This window comes from Fundulus heteroclitus, unplaced genomic scaffold, assembly GCF_011125445.2.
Source record: "Fundulus heteroclitus isolate FHET01 unplaced genomic scaffold, MU-UCD_Fhet_4.1 scaffold_160, whole genome shotgun sequence".
NCBI classification, from domain to species: domain Eukaryota; kingdom Metazoa; phylum Chordata; class Actinopteri; order Cyprinodontiformes; family Fundulidae; genus Fundulus; species Fundulus heteroclitus.
In genome coordinates this window covers 33,010-56,233 of record NW_023396572.1, presented here as the reverse complement: position 1 = coordinate 56,233, position 23,224 = coordinate 33,010, and the positions used below count along the sequence as shown (strand labels likewise).

Below are 23,224 nucleotides of genomic sequence, written 5' to 3'. Positions count from 1 at the left end.
GGTTACTCATAAATTTAAAGATCTCTTAAAAAATTATTTTGTACCACTTGTGGAAAATACTAAGTCAGACCTTCAAAGATGGAATAATTTCCCACTATCATTAATAGGCCGTGTCAATTCTATAAAAATGAACATATTACCCAAGTTCCTCTATTTCAGTGCATTGCATGTTACATCCCAAATAAATACTTTGAGACACTAGGTAAATATGTTTCTATGTGTATTTGGAATGGTATAAATTTCCCATAATACATACCATCATCATAGTTATGGTTCTGTTTAGTTTAACTTTACACTTATGAGGACTTTTTCTGTTCATTCGTTCACTGTTCAGCCACCAGCAGTTATCCTTGCAGCTCAGTCTGTCTCCAGCCACCACCCAACTCTAGATTATCCCCACCTGTCCCCACTAATTAGTTACTCAGCTCACCTGTTCACCAGCCTACTTATACCTGCCTTTGCCTACTCATCTCTGCCAGAACTTCTGACTCACTCACTTCTTCTTGCTCCTCATCGCTCACTCTCTTCGTTGCTCTTCCCGTGTGATTTGCCTTTGCTTCACCTGCTCATATGTGGTCTGTCAGCTGGACTCTCCTGCTAAGGTCGCCGGTGTCTGCAGGCTGCAGCTTAGCCTGTTTCCTGCTCTACCGGATCCTGTGTGCCATGCCAGCTGAACGCTCCTAGTTGAGATTGCCTGAGTCTCCATGCTGCTTGCTACCTGTTCCTCCGTGAGTCTGCCGCCTACATCTCCTGGTTCTCTGCTCATCCCGGTAAACCAGCACTTTCTACCAGGATTCCTCTGACAAGACTGACTGTTTACCTGCTTCATCTGCCATTATTCACCCCTTCAATAAACCATTCACAATGTAACTGTGTCTGGCTAAAAATCAGGTTCACCTGCATTAAAGTATGACAACCATACAGAATACAGGTCTAGATCAGTGAGCGGATTGGCTCTGCCATATTTCCAGTCTTATTATTTAGCAGCAAATATACGACACATGCTATATTGGATCACTAACTATTCTACAGAAACCCCAGCTTGGCTTCAAATTGAGTTGTCTAATTGTGGCAAGACTAGTTGACTACCTGCTTTTTTGACCTCTGCTCTCCCTTTAGAAGTATGTAAATATAACTGCAACCCTCTCCTATATAACTCTGATAATCTGGGTGCGATGTAGGAAAAGATTTGGGCTACATTTTATGTTAATCAAAACTCCTATTTGTATAAATCCCATGATCCGACCTTCTATGTAAAGTTGAACACATTTTTATTGATGGGACATTTACACAGTTTATGGAACAGTTTAATATCTTGCATACACATCTTTTCCGCGATTTGCAACTGCGGCATTTTGTGAAGAATAGATATTAATTATTTCCTGAACTACCTGAGGAAACAACTCTGGATAAAATCATAGGTATAAACATTCATAAGAGGGGTGCAATTAAAGAAATCTATACTGTTAGAAAAATGTGAATGTAATCATTTTATTTTTTATCAAGTTACAGCCATTTGGTTTGTTTAAGAATTTGCTTTCAGAAAGGTTTTGTTGTATTTACCCCTAGGCAGGAAGAACAAATGGTACAGATAAGGAATGTCTAATGTCTGATAATAAAAGCAGAAGGACAGACGCAGACGTTCCTAAACCTTAAGGGAGTGTAGTTCTCCGTTTGGGTATCCTCTGTCCTTTTCTATAGAAATGTTTAAAACTTGTGTTGTGTGGTTTTCATTCTAGGATAAAAGGGGTTATATTTAATAACCCTATCAGCCTGGTGCCGTGACGCGGATCCCAACATATCAGCTCGCTGACGAGAGGAGCGGACATGCTGAAACCCACCGGTGGTCTGAGTCAAGGACCTGTCTAAAGTCCCGGGAGGTAACTTCCTCGCTGGGCCAGCGTCGTAGGTTAACTCCTTTCGCCAACGAGGGATTGACGGGATCCGACCGGGAGAAAAACACACCACAGCAAGTAAGTTTTAAAGCGATCGGTTAAAGTCCGTCGTTCAGGTTTTCGGGTGAATAAAAGTTCCCCGAACAGTTGTGAAAGCGGTTTTAGTCCCTTGTAACGGGTGATTAAAAAAAATTCCCAAAAAGTTAAAACGAGAGGTTTGAGTCCCTCAAAGCAATACGACAGGTTTTCAGTCCGTCGTAGAATTAAAGGTAGCTAAAAAACTCAGGTTAAAGTCCTGAACGGTACCTTAAAAGAAAGAAAAAAAAGGATTAAGGTCCTGGAAGGTAGATAAACACAACGCAAAAGTAATTAGGATGGGTTCAGCACAAAGTAGAAAGGGAAATCCCAGAGAGGATGAAAAGTTTGTGTATCCACGTAAATTTAAAATGTTATTGCAATAAATATCATATATATTTCTTAATATTAAAAAAATACTTGGAGAAGTGGAAGAAAAAGTATAAAATAGATGGTGTGTTGAAGGTGAATCAATGGAAAAACGTTGTGTGCCGGCTAAAAATAAGCGCTAAGAAAAAAAAAGGGGAAATAAAAAATGTGTGTGTGTATGTCTATGTGTATATGTATGTATGTATATAAATATGTTTATAGCTATATAAGGGTTTGACGTTGTGTGCTGTAAGTTAATTCAAGCACAAAATAGGCAGGATGAGAGACAGCCTCGTGCAGCAGGAGGGGTTGGGTTGGCTGATGGAACGGTGGCGAAGGCAGCGCCGCCGCGTCCGGCTGACAACCTTCCCCCAACACCTGTTGATCTCCCACAAAATTAGGCTCTAAATAAAAAACAACTCGCCAGAACAATACTAAAGTAACGCAAACTATGGTAGCAACTGAAGAAGACAGACCACCACCGTATAATCTCTGAAACCCCCCCAAGGATATTTCAGATCTGTATGCAGAACTGGATGGACTGAGTAAATCAGATCATTCGTTATCAATAGACCGGTCCAAAGGATTGTATCCTATGGTGCAGGTCGCAAATCCTAATGTAGGAACACAGCAGCCTTAAACAATCCAACGTGGTCGTTGGAAGAAGCCAGAAAGCCGGTAGAAGGTGTAATTTCTCTGCAGGAAAATCCAGAATTATGAATCCAAGACATGGAGGGAATTTATAACTCATATGGTTTAAATGGACATGAGTTTGGACAAGCCTTACAGTCGTCAGTGGAAAAACATTGGGGGAAAAAAAGGGCGAATTATACAGGCAGAACCCCACAAGGCTGAATATTTGAACATGAAGCGTAAATGGGGAACAGCAGCAGACGCCGCGGGAGCAGTTTTCGCAGGAGGGCGGATAATTGGAAATTTGGGATCCATAAAACAATAAAAATACTTAGATTTGTTAATGGAAGGTTTCCAGCCGCATATATCTGCGTGGGTTAAAAAAAACACTTAGTTACACTGATAACGTCTAACGTAACCACAGTTATGGAATAGGTCTATGTGCATCACGCCGAGAAACACGCTAAAAAGGGAGGTGGTGCGTCTGGAGGGGGGGGGACACATTTTCTGGGCAGATCCTTAATGTGACCCAGAAGAAATATTTGCTTTCCAAGCCACCGGACCGCCTTGACAGCGTCGAGGAGGTTTCCGGGGAGGCAGGGGCGGTCCTAGCAATCGAGGGGGCTTTCAGCCCAAATCAGTAAAATCAGATGAGGGGTGCTGGAATTGCGGGTCACCCGACCATTTGGTCCAGGGAATGTCCCAATCAGATACAAGCACCTCATCTGCGGGGACAAGGAAGAGGCCGCAGGGGCGGTTCTTCATATAAAATGTGACTAGGGGCGAGAGCAAATGGAGACCCAGAGCATTAAAAACAGTAGATGTGTATGGAGCATGGGAGCTATTAAATGCATTAAAAGAAAAACCATGCATGCTTAAAATTAATGGACAGCCAGTTACTCTTTCATGTGATTCATGAGCCTATAAAACATGTATAAAAGATAATCTAGGGGTAAAGGCATCTAAAATGTCCATTTTTGTAAAATCAGCAAATGGTCAAACATCCCAAGAATGGATGTTAAAAGTAATAGAAATAAAAGACCCTCAAACAGGGAGAAAGGTTGTATGCTCCTGTAGTAATGTCACCAACTTGCCCCATTAATCTGTTAGGACGCGACTTAATGGAAAAATTAGGCATTGCAGTTTTCCCAACGCAGGATGGAATGAAGCTGTCCGTGTGGAACATGTAATGTCGTTGCAATAAAATCCTCCTGTGTTTTATGCACTATGCTTACCGTCTCTGCTCCAAATAAAAGAGAAAAGCAAACTTATGCAAAATGCTAGAAGCACATTATCAAATCCAGAGGATGAAACTCGGTTAGCTGATCTACAAACCACTATGAATGTGTGCTTAACCCCAGATGAAAAGTTTGAAAAACAGTTTCTGAAACAGGAAACTACAATTGTCGCTATACAAAATATGTACACAGATGGGAGTTAATTTGCAGCAGTTACTGTTATGCTTTCTACACAGATGAAAAAAATTGTATGGCTTACCATGGGAACATTTTTTGTCATTGTTTAAGACCAGTAAAGAGCAGTGGAGAGACACAGGCCCGCGTTTAAAAGCTGCAGAAAGACCGTCTGATTTTCAGCTGTGTCCACACAAAACAGGCTGGCTTTATAGTCCTAGTACAGAACTATGGAAACAGCCTTACAAAGTTCTGTTCGATGCAGAACCCCGTGTCCAAGATTTGGCATGAGACAAAATATTCCAACATTCTTTGCTATCAGAATCTGATGAAAATTATTTAAAAGGTGTTCCAAAAGCTTTGTGGTCTACAGGGCCAACTGATGTAGGATTATTGACAACTGTAGAACCAGTTAAAATAGTTTCTAAATTAAAGTACAGGCTCCAGATAAAACAGTACGGGCTACAATATGAAGAACAGGAGGGTATAATGGCAATTATAAACATTTCATTGGATGCAGGAATAATTAGTCCATGTGTAGATTCCCAGTTTTGGTTTGATTTTACTTACAAGAAAGAGAAAAAATATACGTAGACATGCCTGCCACAGGGAATTGTAGACCGTTCTACAATTTTCATCCAGACCATTTTAACATGCTTAAAGAGCTTTAATCTAAAGCATGGAAATAAAGTATTAATGTACATAGGTGGCTTTCTAATTGCATTTAAAACAGCTGCTACATCATTTTGGCTAAAATGGGAAACAAAGTTAGCAAAGATAAAATACAGTGGGTGCAGAAATGAGTCTTACAGGCCATGTTATCTCAGAAGAAGGTAAAAAGATACAGGAAGTGAAGAATTGCTATAGTAAGTGAGCCTAAAAAACAAATGATGTCTTTTTTTAGAATTGTGTAATTATTGAACAGTTTGGATTTGATATTATGTAGAGAAAACTTAGCTTTCTTAAATCTTATTCATGACATGCCGATGGCCATGTCAGACACAATCCAGTGGACCTCAGAAGCAGAGCAGCAATTCACAGAGCTAAAAGCAAAATTTATCTCAGCAACTGTCTTAGCTCTAGTTTTACGACTTCTGTGTTGTTTACAGCCCCGTGGTGATAAGCTCAAACCTTAAGCAGCAGCGCTTAACCCCATGTCTGCTAGCAGTTTGAGCAACTACCATGGCTGTAGGAAGTTCAGCTGGAGTGGTCTGGTTTCATTCAACCACTAGACCCCCATGTAGTAGATGTATTACAATTTGGTCTTTCTGATATTTACCTGGAGCAAAAAACAGAGCAAATCATTGTTCTAGAAGTGTTAATTAGACAAACAGCGCCAACTGTAGAAAAACAAATGTGGGTAAAAAATGTAGCAACAATGAATCAGAAGGATTCTATAGTTTGCAACAAAGCAGTTCTCCCTAAAAGCTTAATCCAAGCAGCAGCTATTTTGAGCCATGGGCAATTGCCATGTCTCAAAAAGGGAGGGATAACTATAATACAGCAACATATGGATTTAATTAATAGGATTTATTTCATACAAAAAAATTTTTTTTTTTGTAAAGCATGTACGATTTGTGTTAAAAAATACCCTCAGGTTAATTTTAGATCAGAACAGTGAAGGTTTCCAGAACTAAAGGAACCTTTTGAAGTGATGCATATGGATTTTAATGAACTGACAAATACTGTCTGGTAATGATTGATGCATTTTCAAAATGGGTTGAAATAGTTCCAGCAAAGCACACAGATGCATTGACACACAGATGCACTGACAGTAGCTAAAAGATATATGCAAAGGTTTGGCATCCCACAGAAAATTTACAGTAAAAATGGTCCACATTTTCTGAATCAGGTGATTCAGCAAATTGGCAAGCAGGTTACACATAACCTTGAAGAAACACCATGCCACAAAGTGCAGAACTTGTGAAAAGGACAAATGGGACAGTTAAATCCAGATTTAAAAAGTGCATGGAAGAAACAAAGAGACCATGGCCAGAGTGTCTGGACTTAGTAAAACTGTACATGAGAATAACTCCAACGAGCAGTGGTTTGACTCCATTTGAAATAATATATGGCAGACCATATAAATTACCGCTGTTCATAATACAGACACCACCTAAGGAGGAAGGAAAAACTCTAGCAGACTATATGAGAGAAATAATGCAGTCTAAAGAAGTGTCCAATGAAAATTTACTGCCAGGAGAACCTTTGTCTCCACAGGATCCACAAGCAGTGAGACCAGGAGACTGGTTTGTTCATCAAAATCATCAGAAGGAAGGACTGGGCGAGCCAAAGTTGGGAAGGACCATTCCAAGAGCTCCTGACCATGCCAACAGCTGTAATAATCGCTGAAAGACCTTCCTGGATTCACCTCAGCCACTGGAAGTTACAGAGAGTGTTAAGTGCCTAAAGGTTGGAACAGTGGGGAAGTCCGACTTCAAAGGGGTTTGATTTTTTTAGGGCCACTTGTCTCAACGTCGGTGAAGAAATCAACTGATCCCTGTTCTTTAGAGTCCTGGGTAAAATTAACATCTCTGTTACCCTTGCAAAAATGGCTGCCATGAAGATTTGGCTGGGAAATCTACCAGACCATCACCCAGAGAACTTGTGGCAGATGAATGTGACGGTGTTGGCTGAGGAGAAGAAAACGAGTAACTGCTACGTATGCTCAGTGATGCCCAAATCCACCAGACAACCCACCCTGTATGCTAAGAGCATGCCGGCAGGAGACGGAACGTGATTCCTGAGGACAGCCCTTGCACCTGTGTTTGTTTCTGACCACACTGTCATCATCTCAGCTCAAGCTGTGAAGGAAAATCATCCTTCTGATAGGATGAAAAGAGAACTCAGCTCCAGCTCAGTGTTCCAGCCCCATGATCCCATGTGGGGTTTCAACGTTCCCTCTGAACATAAGCACTGGAGCACAGGGAGTAAAATAGGACTTTCACTTTTCCCGTGGTTTGGAATTGGTAAATCTATGCTGATGATTGAGACACTGGACTACAGAATGAAGACCCTGGTGAACATGACGATGGACATTAATAAAGGATAAAACAAACAATTAGGTGAAATGCGTTTAATGGTACTGCAAAACAGAGTGGTTGGACATGTAAACTGCTAGCCAAGGTGGCATATGTGTAATGATTGGAATTTCCTGCTGTACGTACATTTCTGACGCAAATGAAACTCATTACTGAAGCTATGTCTGCTTTAAATAATCTGAAACAAGCAATGTCCCAGGATGTTGTTCCTCTAAGTATGAACTTTCTCTCCTGGTTCTTTTCAGGATTGTGGTGGAACCTTTTACTGAAAATAATGACACCCATTACTGTTGTTCTTATTATTTTTTGTGTTTTTACTGCTTGTGTAATCCCATGCCTAAAGTCTATGATTGCTAAAACTATGGGAAATGTAATGTTTCAATATCAAATGCTTTCACAAATCCCTCTTGAAGAAATACAACCTGTAGTTTAACTTTTCCCTTGTTAAATGCTTAACAAAATGACTCATTGAAAATGCAGAATGCAAGAAAAGAATACTTGAAATAGGTTAAGTTAAGCTTTCAATAAAATGATTAAAAGGGGGGAAATGTTAGAAAAATGTGAATGTAATCATTTTATTTTTTATCAAGTTACAGCCATTTGGTTTGTTTAAGAATTTGCTTTCAGGAAGGTTTTGTTGTATTTACCCCTAGGCAGGAAGAACAAATGGTACAGATAAGGAATGTCTCCCTTATCCGGCTGTGCATGAAGCTGATGAGAAATCCAATTGTTTCCTTCTTTGCTTTTAACCTCCTGACCCAATCCTCCTGACCCCCTCTTTGATGTGTGATAATAAAAGCAGAAGGACAGAGATGACCCGGCGCAGACGTTCCTAAACCTTAAGGGAGTGTAGTTCTCAGTTTGGGTATCCTCTGTCTTTTTCTATAGAAATGTTTAAAACTTGTGTTGTGTGGTTTTCATTCTAGGATAAAAGGGGTTATATTTAATAACCCTATCATATACTATACTATTAGGTCTACAATCTCCCTCCCTTTTCATTATATAGTCACATTGGGAGAAAGATCTTGCATGTGTGTATGATTTTTTTTCCTGTTTTATGTGGGGTTTTGTATATTAAAATAAACAGCATTGCATAAAACTTGAATGCTGTAAAGAATGTGCTTTTGAAAATTAATAAGTAAAAAAAAGGCCTTGTAAATCTATCTGAAGAGAGGAAACACCATATTTTTCAGACCATAAGGCACACCGGATTATAGGGCACACAGTGAATCAACGTGTCTTTGTGCGTCTTTGTCCACATACAAGGTGCACCGGTTTATAAGGCGCACTAAATATTCTTCCCAAGTGTGTAATATCACTCCACCCCTTCACATACACAGCTCTCTCCTGAGACAGAGAGCTATCCGTCTCTGTCACAATGACAGAGTGGTTGGATTACACTACCCTGTTTCTAACATAAGGCCAAAATAAACGTAACTTCTATATTGAATGAACTTACTAGGTATATTGTTGCTAGGGCGTATTCCGGGCATGGGCTGCCTAAAGGCTCCCACATATTTGGGCATACTGTGCGCATACTGTGAGCTATGCAGACTCTGTGCTGATTCTCCGTGGACATTTTACTCTTCATAGTCAAGTGTACTGCTGCCTACATTTCTTGTGGCAAATTCCTATAATTCACACACTTTCGGTCAGTGGGACGAAGCGGCGAAACGGATGGTAAAGTGTGTGATTAGCTAGATGAGCACCTAGAACCACTTCTTTTCCAGCATGCTCCCACCTCACACACATCAGTGAGAACAGAGAGGGACTGTGATGCCGTACGTCCTTGCGACCGCCTGCTTGTAGCAGCTGAGTGTATCAAGCTCGGTGTCACATATAAAATTGTTCGATGTAAAGACTTCTTGCCTGCGACAAGTTTATAGTGTGGCACGTACCTGTATGCATGGAGTCTGCGCAGAGTCCGCCTCAAGTACAAGCGTTCCTCTGCAGATCGACTGAATGCACTTCTGGTTTCGAGATTACAGTCAGGCAGTCTTGTAGACAGCTCAGTGGTCTGATCATGTAGTGACAGAGTGCACCGTAATGCTTCGAATATCCATTAAGTGGAGCAGCTTTGTTGCTTACCAAAGTTGTACTTACACATTTTAACAGATTTTTGAGCACATTTTACCACATCAAGTTGGTCAGTAAGCACAATTTTAATCATTTATAAAGTGCACCATACATTTTTCAGAAGATTTAAGGATTTTTAATTGCGCCTTACAGTCCGAAAAATACGGGAATGAGGAATTCAGACCAATGCATAGAAGTTTCATCTCATATAGACCACAACTGAATGGTTTAAATGTGAAGAGGAAGAACTTCACAGTATATGTCCCCTTTAAGGAAAACAACACTGAGAATATTGTTATATCCACCTGACCACGGAACATTACATATGATTAAGCTACAGTTGGGTTTTACATAATAAATGTGCCGTCATATGTTGCTAAATAAAGTAGTGCATAAATCTTTTGCCTTTAAAGAAAAGTATTGTATGTGAAGGAAATGTTTCTCTGTTCTTCAGTTGACGGCCCTTGCAAAAGCATTCATAGCTATTGAGCTTTTCAACAGTTATGATTTTATCCTACTTATGTTACTACCACAAAAGTCAATGTATTTTATCCAAGTTATTTTGGTAGAGCAACAGTTTTCCGTACAATTTTTGCTAATAAAAACCTTAAAGGAGTGCAGTGCATTTGTTCCATGCTTTTCTAATCCAGAGATGTAATATGATTCAGTGCAAACCCAATGCTTTTAGAAGACACCTTATTAGTAAATGAACTTTACCTGTATGTAATATATTCTCAGGTTAAATCCAGCCATTCTGTCTCAGTAACATGTTATGTTTTGTAACTGTTTTTTATTTGTCTTTACTTTTTGTTTGCTAGGTCTCCCTTGGAAAAGAGATAGTTAATCTAAGTGGTGACTTTCCTGGTTAAATAAATGTCTCCGTTAATTAAAACAAAGTTTAAAGCAGTTGGGTAAAAACTAAGTGTTCTAAGTTCTGAACCCACTGTCCTGCATGTTTTAGGTGTTTCTCTGCCTCCACACACCTGACGTAAATAAATAAGTTATTAACAGGCCTTTGCAGCCCTTGATGATCATTTGATTCAGGTATGGTGGAGCAGAGACACATCTAAAACATGCAGGACAAGGGGTCCTGAGGGCCAGACTTCTGATCTAGAACACTGGTTCAATACATTAGTAAAAATGGAAAGCTACCAAAACATGGCTGTTCTACTAAACTTATATGCCAGGCAAGGAGAGCATTAATCAGAGGACTAGGAAAGAGGTTTATACATGAAGGCGCTGCAGAGATCGACAGCTCAGCTGAGTAAAACTTTTATCATTAGTCATGCACTCCACAAATATACCCTTAGTAATTAAAAAAGAAAGGCATTATTTTGGGTTAGTTTTGTATAATTTATTATCAATTTCAGACATAAATTTTAAAATAGGTGAAAATAAACAGATTTACCTGCATGTTCTGACCCTGCAGATGCAGCCTCTCTTTGCAGACTCCCTCATAGAAATCAAAATATTCAAGGAAGGACTTCTCCATCACACTACTAAAACCCATACACAAAACATTGCAGTAAGTGAAACTGAAATAAACAAAAAATACTTTAAATCCAACAAGTCTAGAAAGAATAATTATTCTTAATGAGTGCATTTTCTCACGTCAGAGCTTCAGGACAGGAAACTTTGCCTTCCAGCATGTCACATACTGCCACCCTCATAGTTTCATGGCGGATGCACTCATTGTAATTGTTACTGTCCCCTGGGTGGCGCTCCTGTAGGACACACAGGGCATAAGAGTGCTTTTTAACTTTTATTTAAAGTACAGATAAAACTAACAGGGACTGACACAATGTGGCTAATACAGCAACCTCACAGCCAAGCTTCCGGGCTGTCGGGAAACACTACCCACAGGTAGTCTCTTGTCATATAAGCACAGGTATGTTTTAGTATGTAGTTCACAGGTGTAAACACTCACCTTACAATGAAAAAGCTGCTATTGGCTTGCTCATTTTTAAATGATTTTGGCATTATCCCATTTGGCATTTATTTTGTATCAGCAAATAAAAGATTTTCCTGCAAAGACATGTAGAGTATAAGTAAAAAGTGGCGCTCCTCGTCTACCACACTAACCTGACACTAACCTCACCAGCGAGACTGACTTACATCTGGAAGTCTGCTGGTAGAGCCTGATTTCAAAGGCGGGACTAACTTTGGGCACCCATGTGGAATTAGTTGAAGCAAGGTGAAGGCTGGTTGTCTTAGCAGCGACAGCGAGCAAGCGGCTAGCTCGAAGCGGGGCTGTGAGCAGGTGGCTCCAACTCCTTCATGCGGGTCTCAGGCCGTAGGAAGCTCAGCGTTTTGTTTTTTTGTTTTTTAAGGAGGGTGAAGGCTGGTTGTTAGTTCTTTTTAGGGCAGTTACAAAGATTTTTCCTTCCACTTAGCTTTCCATTTATATCAAAGGATACAGCTTTAAAGTGCGTTCACATTGAGCGCAAATGTGGCAGGCCGAGCAACAGCTTTACATGATATTCCTATGCAAAGGTGCCACATGGGAGCGACGTGTCGCAAAGCAATGCTAAGCGAAACCATAGAGGCAATTCCAGCAATGCACAAACACACGATTTTGCAGATTAAAGCAAAGCAAGAGCAACACAAAACCTGTGATGGATTTAAACCGACAGTTGTTGGAGTTGAACAATCTGAACTTTTGTGTCTTATCAAGGCGTGATAACCAATCGGGAACCAAATGTGTCCGTGATGTGGGGTGAAGGACTGCGGCAAAGACAAAGCAGTTTTCATTCAACATGGAAGAAAAACTGATAGTTTTGCCTGCTGCCTGGGCAGCATTGGGGAGAACACTCATCTCTTTACCTGTGGACCCTCGAGGTGAGAGTTCTACACTGGGAAGACAAGCCACCTATGCCATCTGCATGGGGTTCATAGACTCACCCCATTTTTAGGCAGAATCCAGGCTAAGTGCATCCCTGCCCTGTTCCGAGAGTGGAGCTTCAAAAGCCAACTGCTATGAAATAGGCCGTTTATTATCTTTCTAAGCTGCGCAGGAGAAAAGCTGACCCGGGAGCAAGCCACACCTTTGCTGCGCATTGATCCAAATGCTGCAGCCCCCGCAACACTATGCTTCCTATGACCTGAGACATGGAGTAGAAGCCGCCTCCCCATAGCCCCGCTTCAAGCTAGCCGCCTGCTTGCTGTTACTGCTCAACCACCCTTCACCTTCCTTCAACTGCTTCCAACTGCGTGCCCAAAGTGAATCAAACTGACACAGAGGCACATAAGTTTGGCAGAGTTAGGCAGGGAAAGTCAAATGGTTTATTTAAAATGTTTTTTACTGTTTTGTTTTAAGCTATGACCGTAGTAAACATCCTTGAGTTACAAGCAAGCTTCTGCTTGCATTCTAGAAAGCAAGTTTTGCTGATGTGTTAGAGTGTGATTTAAGGTTATAACAAACTTTATTTCCATAAGGGAATAATATACGATGGGATATTGTTTGTGTTGTCCGGCCAAATAGAGCTGAAAAGTATTTTAAATTAGCGCTGATTGCCTGCTAGCATAGTGCTATTAACTTTCCAGATAAAATTAGTGCTACCACTAAGTTAACATAACTACGTTTCGTTTTAAACACAATTCTTGCTTTTGTTTCACCACACTATCGTTCGACAGTACTATAAGCGTTAGTACATCATTGATAGGAAAGATTAGTGTCAATAAAAACATTTTTTGTATAGCTTTAGGATTAACCCATCAAGTGACCGATTGCTACAGCACCCCTAGCTTCTGGAGGAGTAATTGTATTAATAAAATCAAGTGTCCTAAAGGTATTGATTTTACTGAGCAACATTCATTAAAATGTTATTTTATCAAATAATGTTTTGTTTAACTCTGGATTTGCATTGTGAATGGGTTGAAACACATCAAATGTTTTTCTAAATCAGTTAAGCTAATTTGATCTCATTCCACATTCTTTAAGATGAACTTGGGATCTCTAAATTAGATCTGCAGTGAACATGGATTCACTGAATCATTATGATGATGGTTTTCAACCATTTTATTTGTTTTGTTTCTTTTGTGTGTATATAGTTACTTAGCTCCTATTTATCTTAATTTTGCTTAGTCATTTTAGTTGAGCTTCACTAGTCTAGTAGAGAGAATTTGTTTATTGAAACAGTGTTAATTCAGAAAAACAGCATTCTATAGTGATGTTCTCTGGATGTTAATTTTATTTCTGTTAATAATTTTTTGAACTTGAAGAGAAGTTGTCACTCATTTTTTCTTGTGTGCAGAATTTGTTGTTAAAAGAATGGCAGTGCTGAAATTAACCTTTGAACTATTGTCCTACTATCAGCTGTCTCAGCGGACATTCACTGGACAATACCTAACAGACCGAGAGTTATTCATTAAACATGAACTTAAATCAGTGCGTAATGGCACAACAAACTCATATAATCCAGTGTTCTTCAACAGGTTGTTGTAGATGGGGATCGAAGGAGCTCCTGTAGCTGTCTTAGAGCTGATCTGTTATGTTTCTGTCTCTACCCTGTCTATCTTTATACATGGTTATATTTTGAATGCTACCTGCCTTTTTTAATTCCTACTTGTTCATTGAATGAAAATCTCCTTAAATCTAGATGCCAGAGTTTAGAATATTTTTGAGTGCGACCTAATAAAATTTTAATTTCATTACATTTGGGATCGGTTTCTGATCAATTCATAAGGTCTATCTAGGAACAAAAAATGTGTTTTCCTAGTATGAAGCAGCCGTCTGTTTTCAGCGATGGACTCAGGAAGGTGGATTTTTGTTTCCAACAGACAAGACTTTTGGTGATTTGCGACAATCAAAGCAAATTCTTTTTTTGGAGGACATCTGAAAATGACAATACAGGCTATACGGAGCTTTAATGTTTATAATTTAATTAAACAGACATATTTGTATCACACAAATGTTCTCGGTATTTTCAAGTAATTGGGGCAAAATGTGAAATAAATATATACCTTTTCTGTTGAACACACAACAGAAAAAGACGCATTTATCCGGTTGGACCAGAAGGTTGTGGGTTCGATTCCTGCTTCCCCTTGCCACATGTCGATGTGCCCCTGGGCAAGGCACTTAACCCCAAGTTGCCTACCGAGCTGCATCTCAGTGTATGAATGTGTGCGCGTTAGTGAGAGCGACTGGGTGAATATGGCTATAGTGTACAGCGCTTTGGGTGGTCAGCATGACTGGAAAAGCGTTATATAAGTTCAGTCCATTTACCAATTTATGCTGTGTCAGCATGGTGTTCATAGCATGGAGGTGCTTATCCAGAGACAGACCAGTGCATCAGGACATGTATTTATTTTTATGTATTTATTTGTAGAGGCCGTAGGAGGGCAATAACCATGTAGCAGGACTGCTATCTCTGCCTTTGTGCAAGGAGGAACAAGAGTAGCACTGCTAGAGCCCTGCAAAATGACATCCAGCAGGCCATAGATGTGCAGGCGTCTGCTCAAATGATCAGATACACACTCCATGAGGGTGGTATGAGGGCCCGATGTCCACAGGTGGGGGTTATGCTTACAGCCCAACACCATTCTTGAAGTTTGGCATTTGCCAGAGAACACGAAGATTGGCAAATTCGCCACTGGTGCCCTGTGCTCTTCACAAATGAAAGCAGGTTCACACTGAGCACATGTGACAGACATGATAGAGTCTGGAGATGGCGTGGACAACCTTCTGCTGCCTGCAACATCCTCCAGCATGACCAGTTTGACAGTGATGGTGTGGGGTGGCATTTCTTTTGGGAGCTGCACAGCCCTCCATGTGCTTGTCAGAGGTAGTCTGGCTGCCATTAGGTACAGAGATGAGATCCTCAGACCCATTGTGAGACCATATGCTGTTGCGGTTGGCCCTGGGTTCCTCCTAATGCAAGACAATGCTAGACCTCATGTGGCTGGAGTGTGTCCGCAGTTCCTACAAAATGAAGGCATTGATGCTATGGACTGGCCCATCCTTTCCCCAGACCTGAATCCAAATGAGCACATCTGGCACATTATGTCTCACTCCATCCACCAATGCCACGCTGCACCACAGACTGTCCAGGAGTTGGAGGATGCATTAGTCCCGGTCTGGGAGGAGATACCTCAGGAGACCATCCGCCATCTCATCAGGAGCATGCCCAGGCATTGTAGGAAGGTCAACCAGGTACATGGAGGCCACACACACTAGTGCCATTTTGACTTGTCTTAAGGACATTACATTTAAAGTTGGATCCGCCTGTAGTGTGTTTTTCCACTTTAATTTTGAGTGTGGATCTAAATCCAGACATCGATGGGTTAATAAATTTGATTTCCATTGATAATTTTACATATGATTTTATTGTCAGCATGTTCAACTATCTATATAAAATGCCAAAAAAATAAATAAATAAAAAAAAATAAAAAATTATATATATATATATATATATATATATATATATATATATATATATATATATATATATATATATATATATATATATATACATACTTACTTAAATTGGGATCTAGAACACAAAGTATCCTGGATTGAACATTTCAAAGGATTTATCCAAATTATAGGATGACAATTTAAAGCCAGTGTGACTACAAATTGTTATATTGGAAGATGGGATTTAATATCAATATCATATTGTTAGTCACATGTAGAAATCATTAAAATAAATATATTGCTTAGGCTGTTGCACTTGTTCCAGACACTTCCTATTGTTATTTTAGACAAACAATTAAAAAGTGTCATAAATACACACTTTCAAATCTTAAGATTGAAAGTGTGTATTAAGACCCTTCAGTTAGCAAAAGAGAAAGGTGGCCTAGCCTTACCTAACTTCAAAGATCACTACATCTCGGCCCAATTACGATTTAAGGTTTGTTGGTGTAATGCAGAATATCAAGCAAAATGGAATGAAACAGAAATATATCTGGAGATTGCCCAATGCAAGCTAGATTTGGAGAAATAAGGCTAAGAAAAGGGAAAAATAATAATAATATTAATAATTTGCTGGAAGATATTAAATTATTTCATAGGGCCTCTCATTATTATGAATTTGCAACTGGACAAATGGATGAAAGGTTTAAAATTTGGTCAAGCCAAGGCTTATCGTACTTATTTCTATAATGGGACAGTAAGAAACTTTCAATCCATCATGAGACGATATTAATTACAAAACAGTGATTTTTTCCCCCTAATTTCTTTAAATTCGTAAAAGAAAGTCTTAAACTAACGAATAAGAATGTTTTCGTCATGCCACTTCTGAAGATTTTCACTCAAGCATATGTAACAGATTAAGGTCTTAAATTGATATCAAGATTATATAAAGATATTCAAGAAAAAAAACACAATGGGAAAGGAAGCAAATAATTATAGATAATATTTGGTTAAAACATTGCCCTTTTAAGTGGAAAATCACAAGTTCTAACATATGGAGATGTTCTGGCCGGAAGAGCCTTTGTAGGTATTTTACTTCACCACCACAAACTTTTCATTTCACTTTTACTATTTAGGCTCTGCTAGCTGTTTGACAAATTGTGGTTCACAGGGAGTAAAACAGTATAATTTGTTCTGGTCATGGTCATCAGGCCAGCTGACAGCTTTGTTGGGCCCGGGACAACGCAGTCTTTTTGCCCCCCCCCCTACACTTGCCGCCACCACACACACACACACCAAAAAAAGTCAACTTAACTGTATACTTCATAAGAGAACAGCAAGCACTGCAGCTAAAACATGGCATTTTTTGACCTGCTGTATATTAGCCAGTCCCTAAGCTTGATGTATCATGAAACTGTCATGATACATCATACATTGTGATTTTTATTATTACAATTTAATAATAATAATAATAATAACTGTTATGTTCAGTGGTTTTTTTCCCCTAATCCACCTCATATCTTTCAATCCTTATGTAATTTTGTCTGTGTTGTGTGCACCTGCCTGTTGCTTTAATTCTATAAATGTCCCCATCATGGGGATTAAAGGATTAGCTAATGTTACCTTATCTTAAATAACACTTTTTAATAGGATATATGTGCTGGGTTCTTTCAAGGTCTTAATTACATTTTCTATGTGAGCTCCAGTAACATATGATAGATAATATCTACTTTGAAAGTTAACATGAACTGCTGCTGAAGATGACCACTCTGATCTACCTGGATGTTCTCTGGAGGACTGAAATGCCTCAGTCAGTGACGTCAGTCTGTGGGTCTGTCGGGGCAATGAGAGACGATTCGCCTCCTCTCTCAGTTTGTTGCTCAATGTTTTCTTGCTCATGTTTTTTCACGAGCTTAGATAAATTTGTTGTGTTTCTACTGAAATTAACCGGCTTTTTACAAAACATAAAGCTTGATTTCATTTACGGTATTAAAATAAAGCCAAACGGCGCTACTTTCCCTGTTCATGTTTTTCTGCTGCTGTCTGAGAGAGACAGCAGCGCGATTGTTTGTGTGTTGAGTTTGTGTGAGAGCAGAGTGGGTGGGCCAGGCTGAGCCCGCGTGCTGATTGGCTGGTGCCGCTGAGCCATGTAGGAGAGGGGAGGGGGAGCAGCAGAGGGTCAGCCAGCGGGTGCTGCAGTCAGCGCACATGCTGACTGACACTGACCATTTTAATGGTGAGTCAGAGTAACAGTTTTGGGCCCCCCCTCTGTCCTGGGCCCGGGACAACTGACCCGTTTGTCCCCCCTGTCGGCGGGCATGATGGTCATTGATACAAAACCTGTAGAACCTAGTTTAAATTTATCTAAAAACAATTTAGAATTTGCAGACAACTTTAAATTGGTACAAACTATAATTTTGCTTGTTATACTTTACAGACATGAATAAAGAGGCAAAACTTTTTTTGGCATCCTGAGTTTTGTAGCTCAAAAATGCACTACTAAAAGATACATTCGGAGGCGGAGCCAGGGAACCGACCATGTAGGACGTGTTTTGCTGGTACTCTGACGGGATATGTGTTTAATGAACATTTTTGCATCTCTTTACACTCTTTTTGAACGAACTGGACTACTAGTGAATGAGAAAGCATATCTGTTGTGCAACCTGTAAGTACTGTAGTTAAATATGGGAAAAAAACTACAAGACTGGCCGCAACAAGGCTGACCACGAGGCTCCTGCTGAACCACAGGCTGATAGCATGCTGCTAGCCAAGATGCAGGAGATGCTGAACGACTCACGGACTGATCTCATCAACAGGTTTGAGAACATTGTTTCGAATGTCGTTAAGACAGAGATCTCCGCCGCTGTGACGCCACTAGAACCTAAAATTGTTTCGTTTGGGACTGCTATTCACGATCTGGAGCGGGCTGCTAACGATCAGGACGGGAGGCTAGCTACCCTGGAAGCTTCGGTTAGCTCCTTGAATGTGTTGGTGGACACGCTGTCCAAGAAATGATTTGGAAGGTCGCTCCAGACTAAATATTCGTCTCGTGGGTATACCAGAGGGGTCCGAAGGTCAACAACCGACAAAATTCATATCAACGTTGCTTCAGGCTCTGCTAGGCTAAGCCTACCCTTGACCAGGCTCATCACACATTGCGGGCCAAGCCACCAGAGGGGGACCCACCGCGGCTGTTTGTTGTCCGTGTCAACCTGTTCCAAGAGCGGAATGAGATTCTACGGAGGGCTCATGAATCATCTCCCTTACTCTATGAAGGAAAACGGGTGTTCATTTTCCCTGATTATTCTGCCTCAGTTGCTAAGAAACGCGCCACGTTCACGAAAGTAAAGAAGGAACCAGCTGTCTCTCTGTGTGGTGTGGAGGCTGCAGGGCCTCCGACTGGAAGAACGTGAGGAGAGTGGTGAGGACAGCAGAAGGGATCATTGGGGCTCCTCTTCCCACCATAAAAGACATTACATCTCAGCGCTGCATGTCCCGAGCCTGCAACATCATCAGGGACCGCTCACACCCCCACCATGGACTGTTCTCCCTGCTGCCCACTGGGAAGAGGATCCACAACATCCGCTGCAGGTCCACCAGGTTCTGCAAAAGCTTTTTCCCTGTTGCCATCAGACTGTTGAACTGCTGAACTATAAACTCTGCACAACATTCGCATATTTGCACATTTTGCATCATTGCATTTCCATCTAGCATTACAAATGCCGAACTCTTTGTTTCTAAATGCATTCTTGCACAAATGCCCTTTGCACAATCAAATTCTGTACATACAAATGGTTTTTAGAAATACTCACCTGTACAATTTCTCCTGCATTGTTTTCATTTGAACTGTTTACTTTTAAATCACTGCTGCACCTTATACTGTATTTTAAATCTATTGTAATTAACAAGCTGTATTATTGCACAAATGCCCTTTGCACAATCAATTCTGCACATACAAATGGCTTTAAAAGTACTCACCTGTACACTGTGACTTCTCCTGCATTGTCTACATTTCAATTGTTCACTTTTAAATCACTGTTGCACCTTATACTGTAATTTAATTTTACTGCAATTTACAAGCTGTATGCAACGAAATTTCGTTCTGTACGCACTCTGTGCATACAAAATGACAAATAAAGTTGTCTAAGTCCAAGTCCATTAACACAGCTGTGGGTCGTGATGAGGACAGGACTGGAGCTCAATCTGTCATGATTAAGTAAGAATGACACCACTGGACACTTTAAAAAGAGGCTGGTGCTTGGCATCATTGTTTCTCTTCTGTGAACCATGGTTATCTCTATAGAAACACATGCAGTCATCATTGCACTGCACAAAAATGGCCTAACAGGAAAGAGAATCGCAGCTAGAAAGATTGCACCTCAGTCAACAATCTATCACATCATCAAGAACATCAAGGAGAGAGGTTCCATTGTTGCAAAAAAGGCTCCAGGGCGCCCAAGAAAGACCAGCAATCGCCAGGACCGTCTCTTAAAAGTGTTTCAGCTGCAGGATCGGGCTACCAGCAGCACAGAGCTTGCTCAGGAATGGCAGCAGGCAGGTGTGAGTGCATCTGCACAGAGACTCTTGGAGCAAGAATTGGTCTCAAGGAGGGCAGCAAAGAAGCCCTTCTCTCAAGGAAAAACATCAGGGACAGACTGATATTCTGCAAAAGGTACAGGGAGTGGACTGCTGAGGACTGGGGTAAAGTCATTTTCTCTGATGAATCCCCTTTCCGATTGTTTGGGACATCTGGAAAACAGCTTGTTCGGAGAAGACGAAGTGAGCGCTACCACCAGTCTTGTCTCATGCCAACTGTAAAGCATCCTGAAACCATTCGTGTGGGTTTGCTTTTCTGCCGAAGGAGTCGGCTCTATCACAGTGTTACCTAAGAACACAGCCATGAATAAAGAATGGTACCAGAATGTCCTCCGAGAGCAACTTCTCCCAACCATCCAAGAGCAGTTTGGTGATGAACAATGCCTTTTTCAGCATTATGGAGCACCTTGCCATAAAGCAAAGGTGATATCTAACTGGCTCAGGGAACAAAACATAGAGATTTTGGGTCCATGGCCTGGAAACTACCCTGATCTTAATCCCATTGAAAACTTGTGGTCAATCATCAAGAGACGGGTGGAAAAACGAAAACCTAGGAATTCTGACAAAATGCAAGCATTGATTGTGCAAGAATCGACTGCTATCAGTCAGGATTTGGTCCAGAAGTTGATTGAGAGCATGCCAGGGAGAATTGCAGAGGTCCTGAAGAAGAGGGGTCAACAGTGCACGTATTGACTTGCTGCATTAACTCATTCTAACTGTCATTAAAAGCTTTTGTTACTCATAATATGATTGCAATTGTTTTTTTGTATGTATGTGATGACAACATCTGACATACACACATGAAAACAAGAGGGCAGCAGATCATGTGAAAATATAATATCTGTGTCATTCTCGATACTTGTGGCCATGACTGTTAGAGATGGGAATCGAAAACCGGTTCTTGTTCAGAACGGGTTCTGTGTTTCAATTCCATGGCACCGTTTGGCAGCTCGCTTAACGATTCTCTTTTCGATTCCGTCGTGCTGCGGCTCTGAGCAGCATAACGGCAGGACGACGTCTTTTTACGCAAGTTACGTCACTTTTTTACGCAAGTTATGCACATGGCATTCAGCAAGCAAGTACGACGTGACCAGGCGTAAGTCTAGAAAACAAAACAAAAGAATGGCGCCCCATCGGGTAAAACGGTCGAAAGTTTGGCTTCATTTTAAGGAAGATAAAGATGGCAACAAGACGCTTTGCAATCATTGCAAAGTGACAATTACGTCCGTGGGAGGAAATACATCCAACAGGCAGAAACACCTGCTCACACAACATACATTTTAACAAATGCCATGTTTTTGATTCTTACCGGACAGAAGCTAAAGTTACGACCAGCATGGAAGGCAACTCTGGTGGTAAGTAGCTAGTTTTACATCACTGGCTGTGCTTAATGTGGTTCCTAGTAAATCATATGGCATTTCTGGAAATAAACCAATTTCCTACCTTTGGGGTTATTAAGGGAGTGTGCCTTTATCGTTAATCCAGCCCTTCATTGGTAGCATGTTTAATTAGAACTACTGGTAGCTGGAATTCTTACATGATTCTAGCTATTGCAATGGATGTAACGAAACATGCTACGAAGTTGCTCCACAGTTCAGGGAGCGAGAGAAGGGTGACTCTCGTTTATTTAAATCAGGGGAGATGGGTTTTTATCCCGAAATTGTACAATTGTGCTTTTTTTATTAAACGGATGGCTTCTCCATTAGATTTAGATGACTGAGGTTATCTAAGAGATTAATAAGCAACTGTATTCTAAACAACTCATCTACTGTATTTAAGTTGGTTCTTATATTCCTTTTTTTATTTAAACAAAGATAAATGTTACTCCAGTTGCACATTTGCTGTGGACATCTTGACCTTGTTAGTTTTAAAGGTCGTGTGATAGTTAAGTAAACAAAGTTGATGCTCATCATCAAACTGTTCTCCTTTTTTTCACAGAATCGATAAGGGAATCGGAATCGTGAAAATCTTATCAATTCCCAACCCTAATGACTGTAGACTCCAGTATTGGATCCAGTGCAATAACTGTGTATAATAGGCATCAAAGCTATGCATTTCTTTAGTTCCTAAAAAAGGTAAAATAAAAAATAAAAAGTATTCCAGGTTCTGTTAATCTCCCAGTTGCACCAGCATTAGCAGCCCTGCAAAAAATTACCTGCTCGAAGCCAGGCTCATTGTGATACGGATTTTCCGTCATTAGGGACTGAATGGATATGAGGACTGATGATATACTCTGTGCTGGACTCCATGCTGGGCCTGTCCATGTCCTACACAAACACAATTCACATACAAATACACATAAACAACAATTAATTAACTTACAATCATTAAACACTTTCAACTGTAATCCAATAAATGAAATAAAAAATGCACCCTGTCGGGTCCAGAAAGTTGGGTGCTACTGTGAACTTATTACAGTTTTGTCTCTTAAGGCAAGAAGTCAGACTTGGAGGCTTGGCCACTCCCATTTGCTTTTTTGGAGCAAAAAAGCCTGTGATAACTTTTGATCCCGATGCAAATACCATACTGGGTGATTTTGAAGTTGTTAAATTCAAAGCCGTAGGAGGAGTTTGCTCAGATATAATATGTGTAAAAGAGACAAAATGGTGGTTTTGATCCAAAATGATCTTCTTCCTGTGGGGTATGAACCATCGCTCCAAGAGACTTTTTTGTAGATCCTAAGAGGTGATATGTGTCCAGAACTTCATAATCCTCAGACCAGGGGTTGGCAACCTTTACCACTCAAAGAGCCATTTGGACCCGTTTCACACAGTA

At 40.5% G+C, this 23,224-nt stretch overlaps 1 protein-coding gene and 1 long non-coding RNA gene across 5 annotated transcripts in view; one reads left to right on the top strand and one right to left on the bottom strand.

The window, feature by feature from the left end:
- Positions 1-23,224, bottom strand: part of ube2z (ubiquitin-conjugating enzyme E2Z) — a 46,862-nt gene that overhangs the window by 6,950 nt on the left and 16,688 nt on the right. For 2 of the 4 annotated variants that reach the window (XM_036129356.1, XM_036129355.1), the window contains exons 4-6: positions 22,605-22,716; positions 11,113-11,225; positions 10,910-11,000 (exon numbers count right to left, since the gene is read on the bottom strand). In XM_036129356.1, the coding sequence (XP_035985249.1) occupies positions 10,910-11,000; positions 11,113-11,225; positions 22,605-22,716 (316 nt within the window). The remainder of the gene's footprint in view (positions 1-10,909; positions 11,001-11,112; positions 11,226-22,604; positions 22,717-23,224) is intronic. The other 2 variants (XM_036129357.1, XM_036129358.1) reach the window with 2 other exon arrangements.
- On the top strand, positions 255-6,766 carry LOC118558806. The gene is made up of 2 exons (XR_004928485.1): positions 255-1,973; positions 6,605-6,766. It is a non-coding gene; the product is annotated as an uncharacterized LOC118558806 (long non-coding RNA).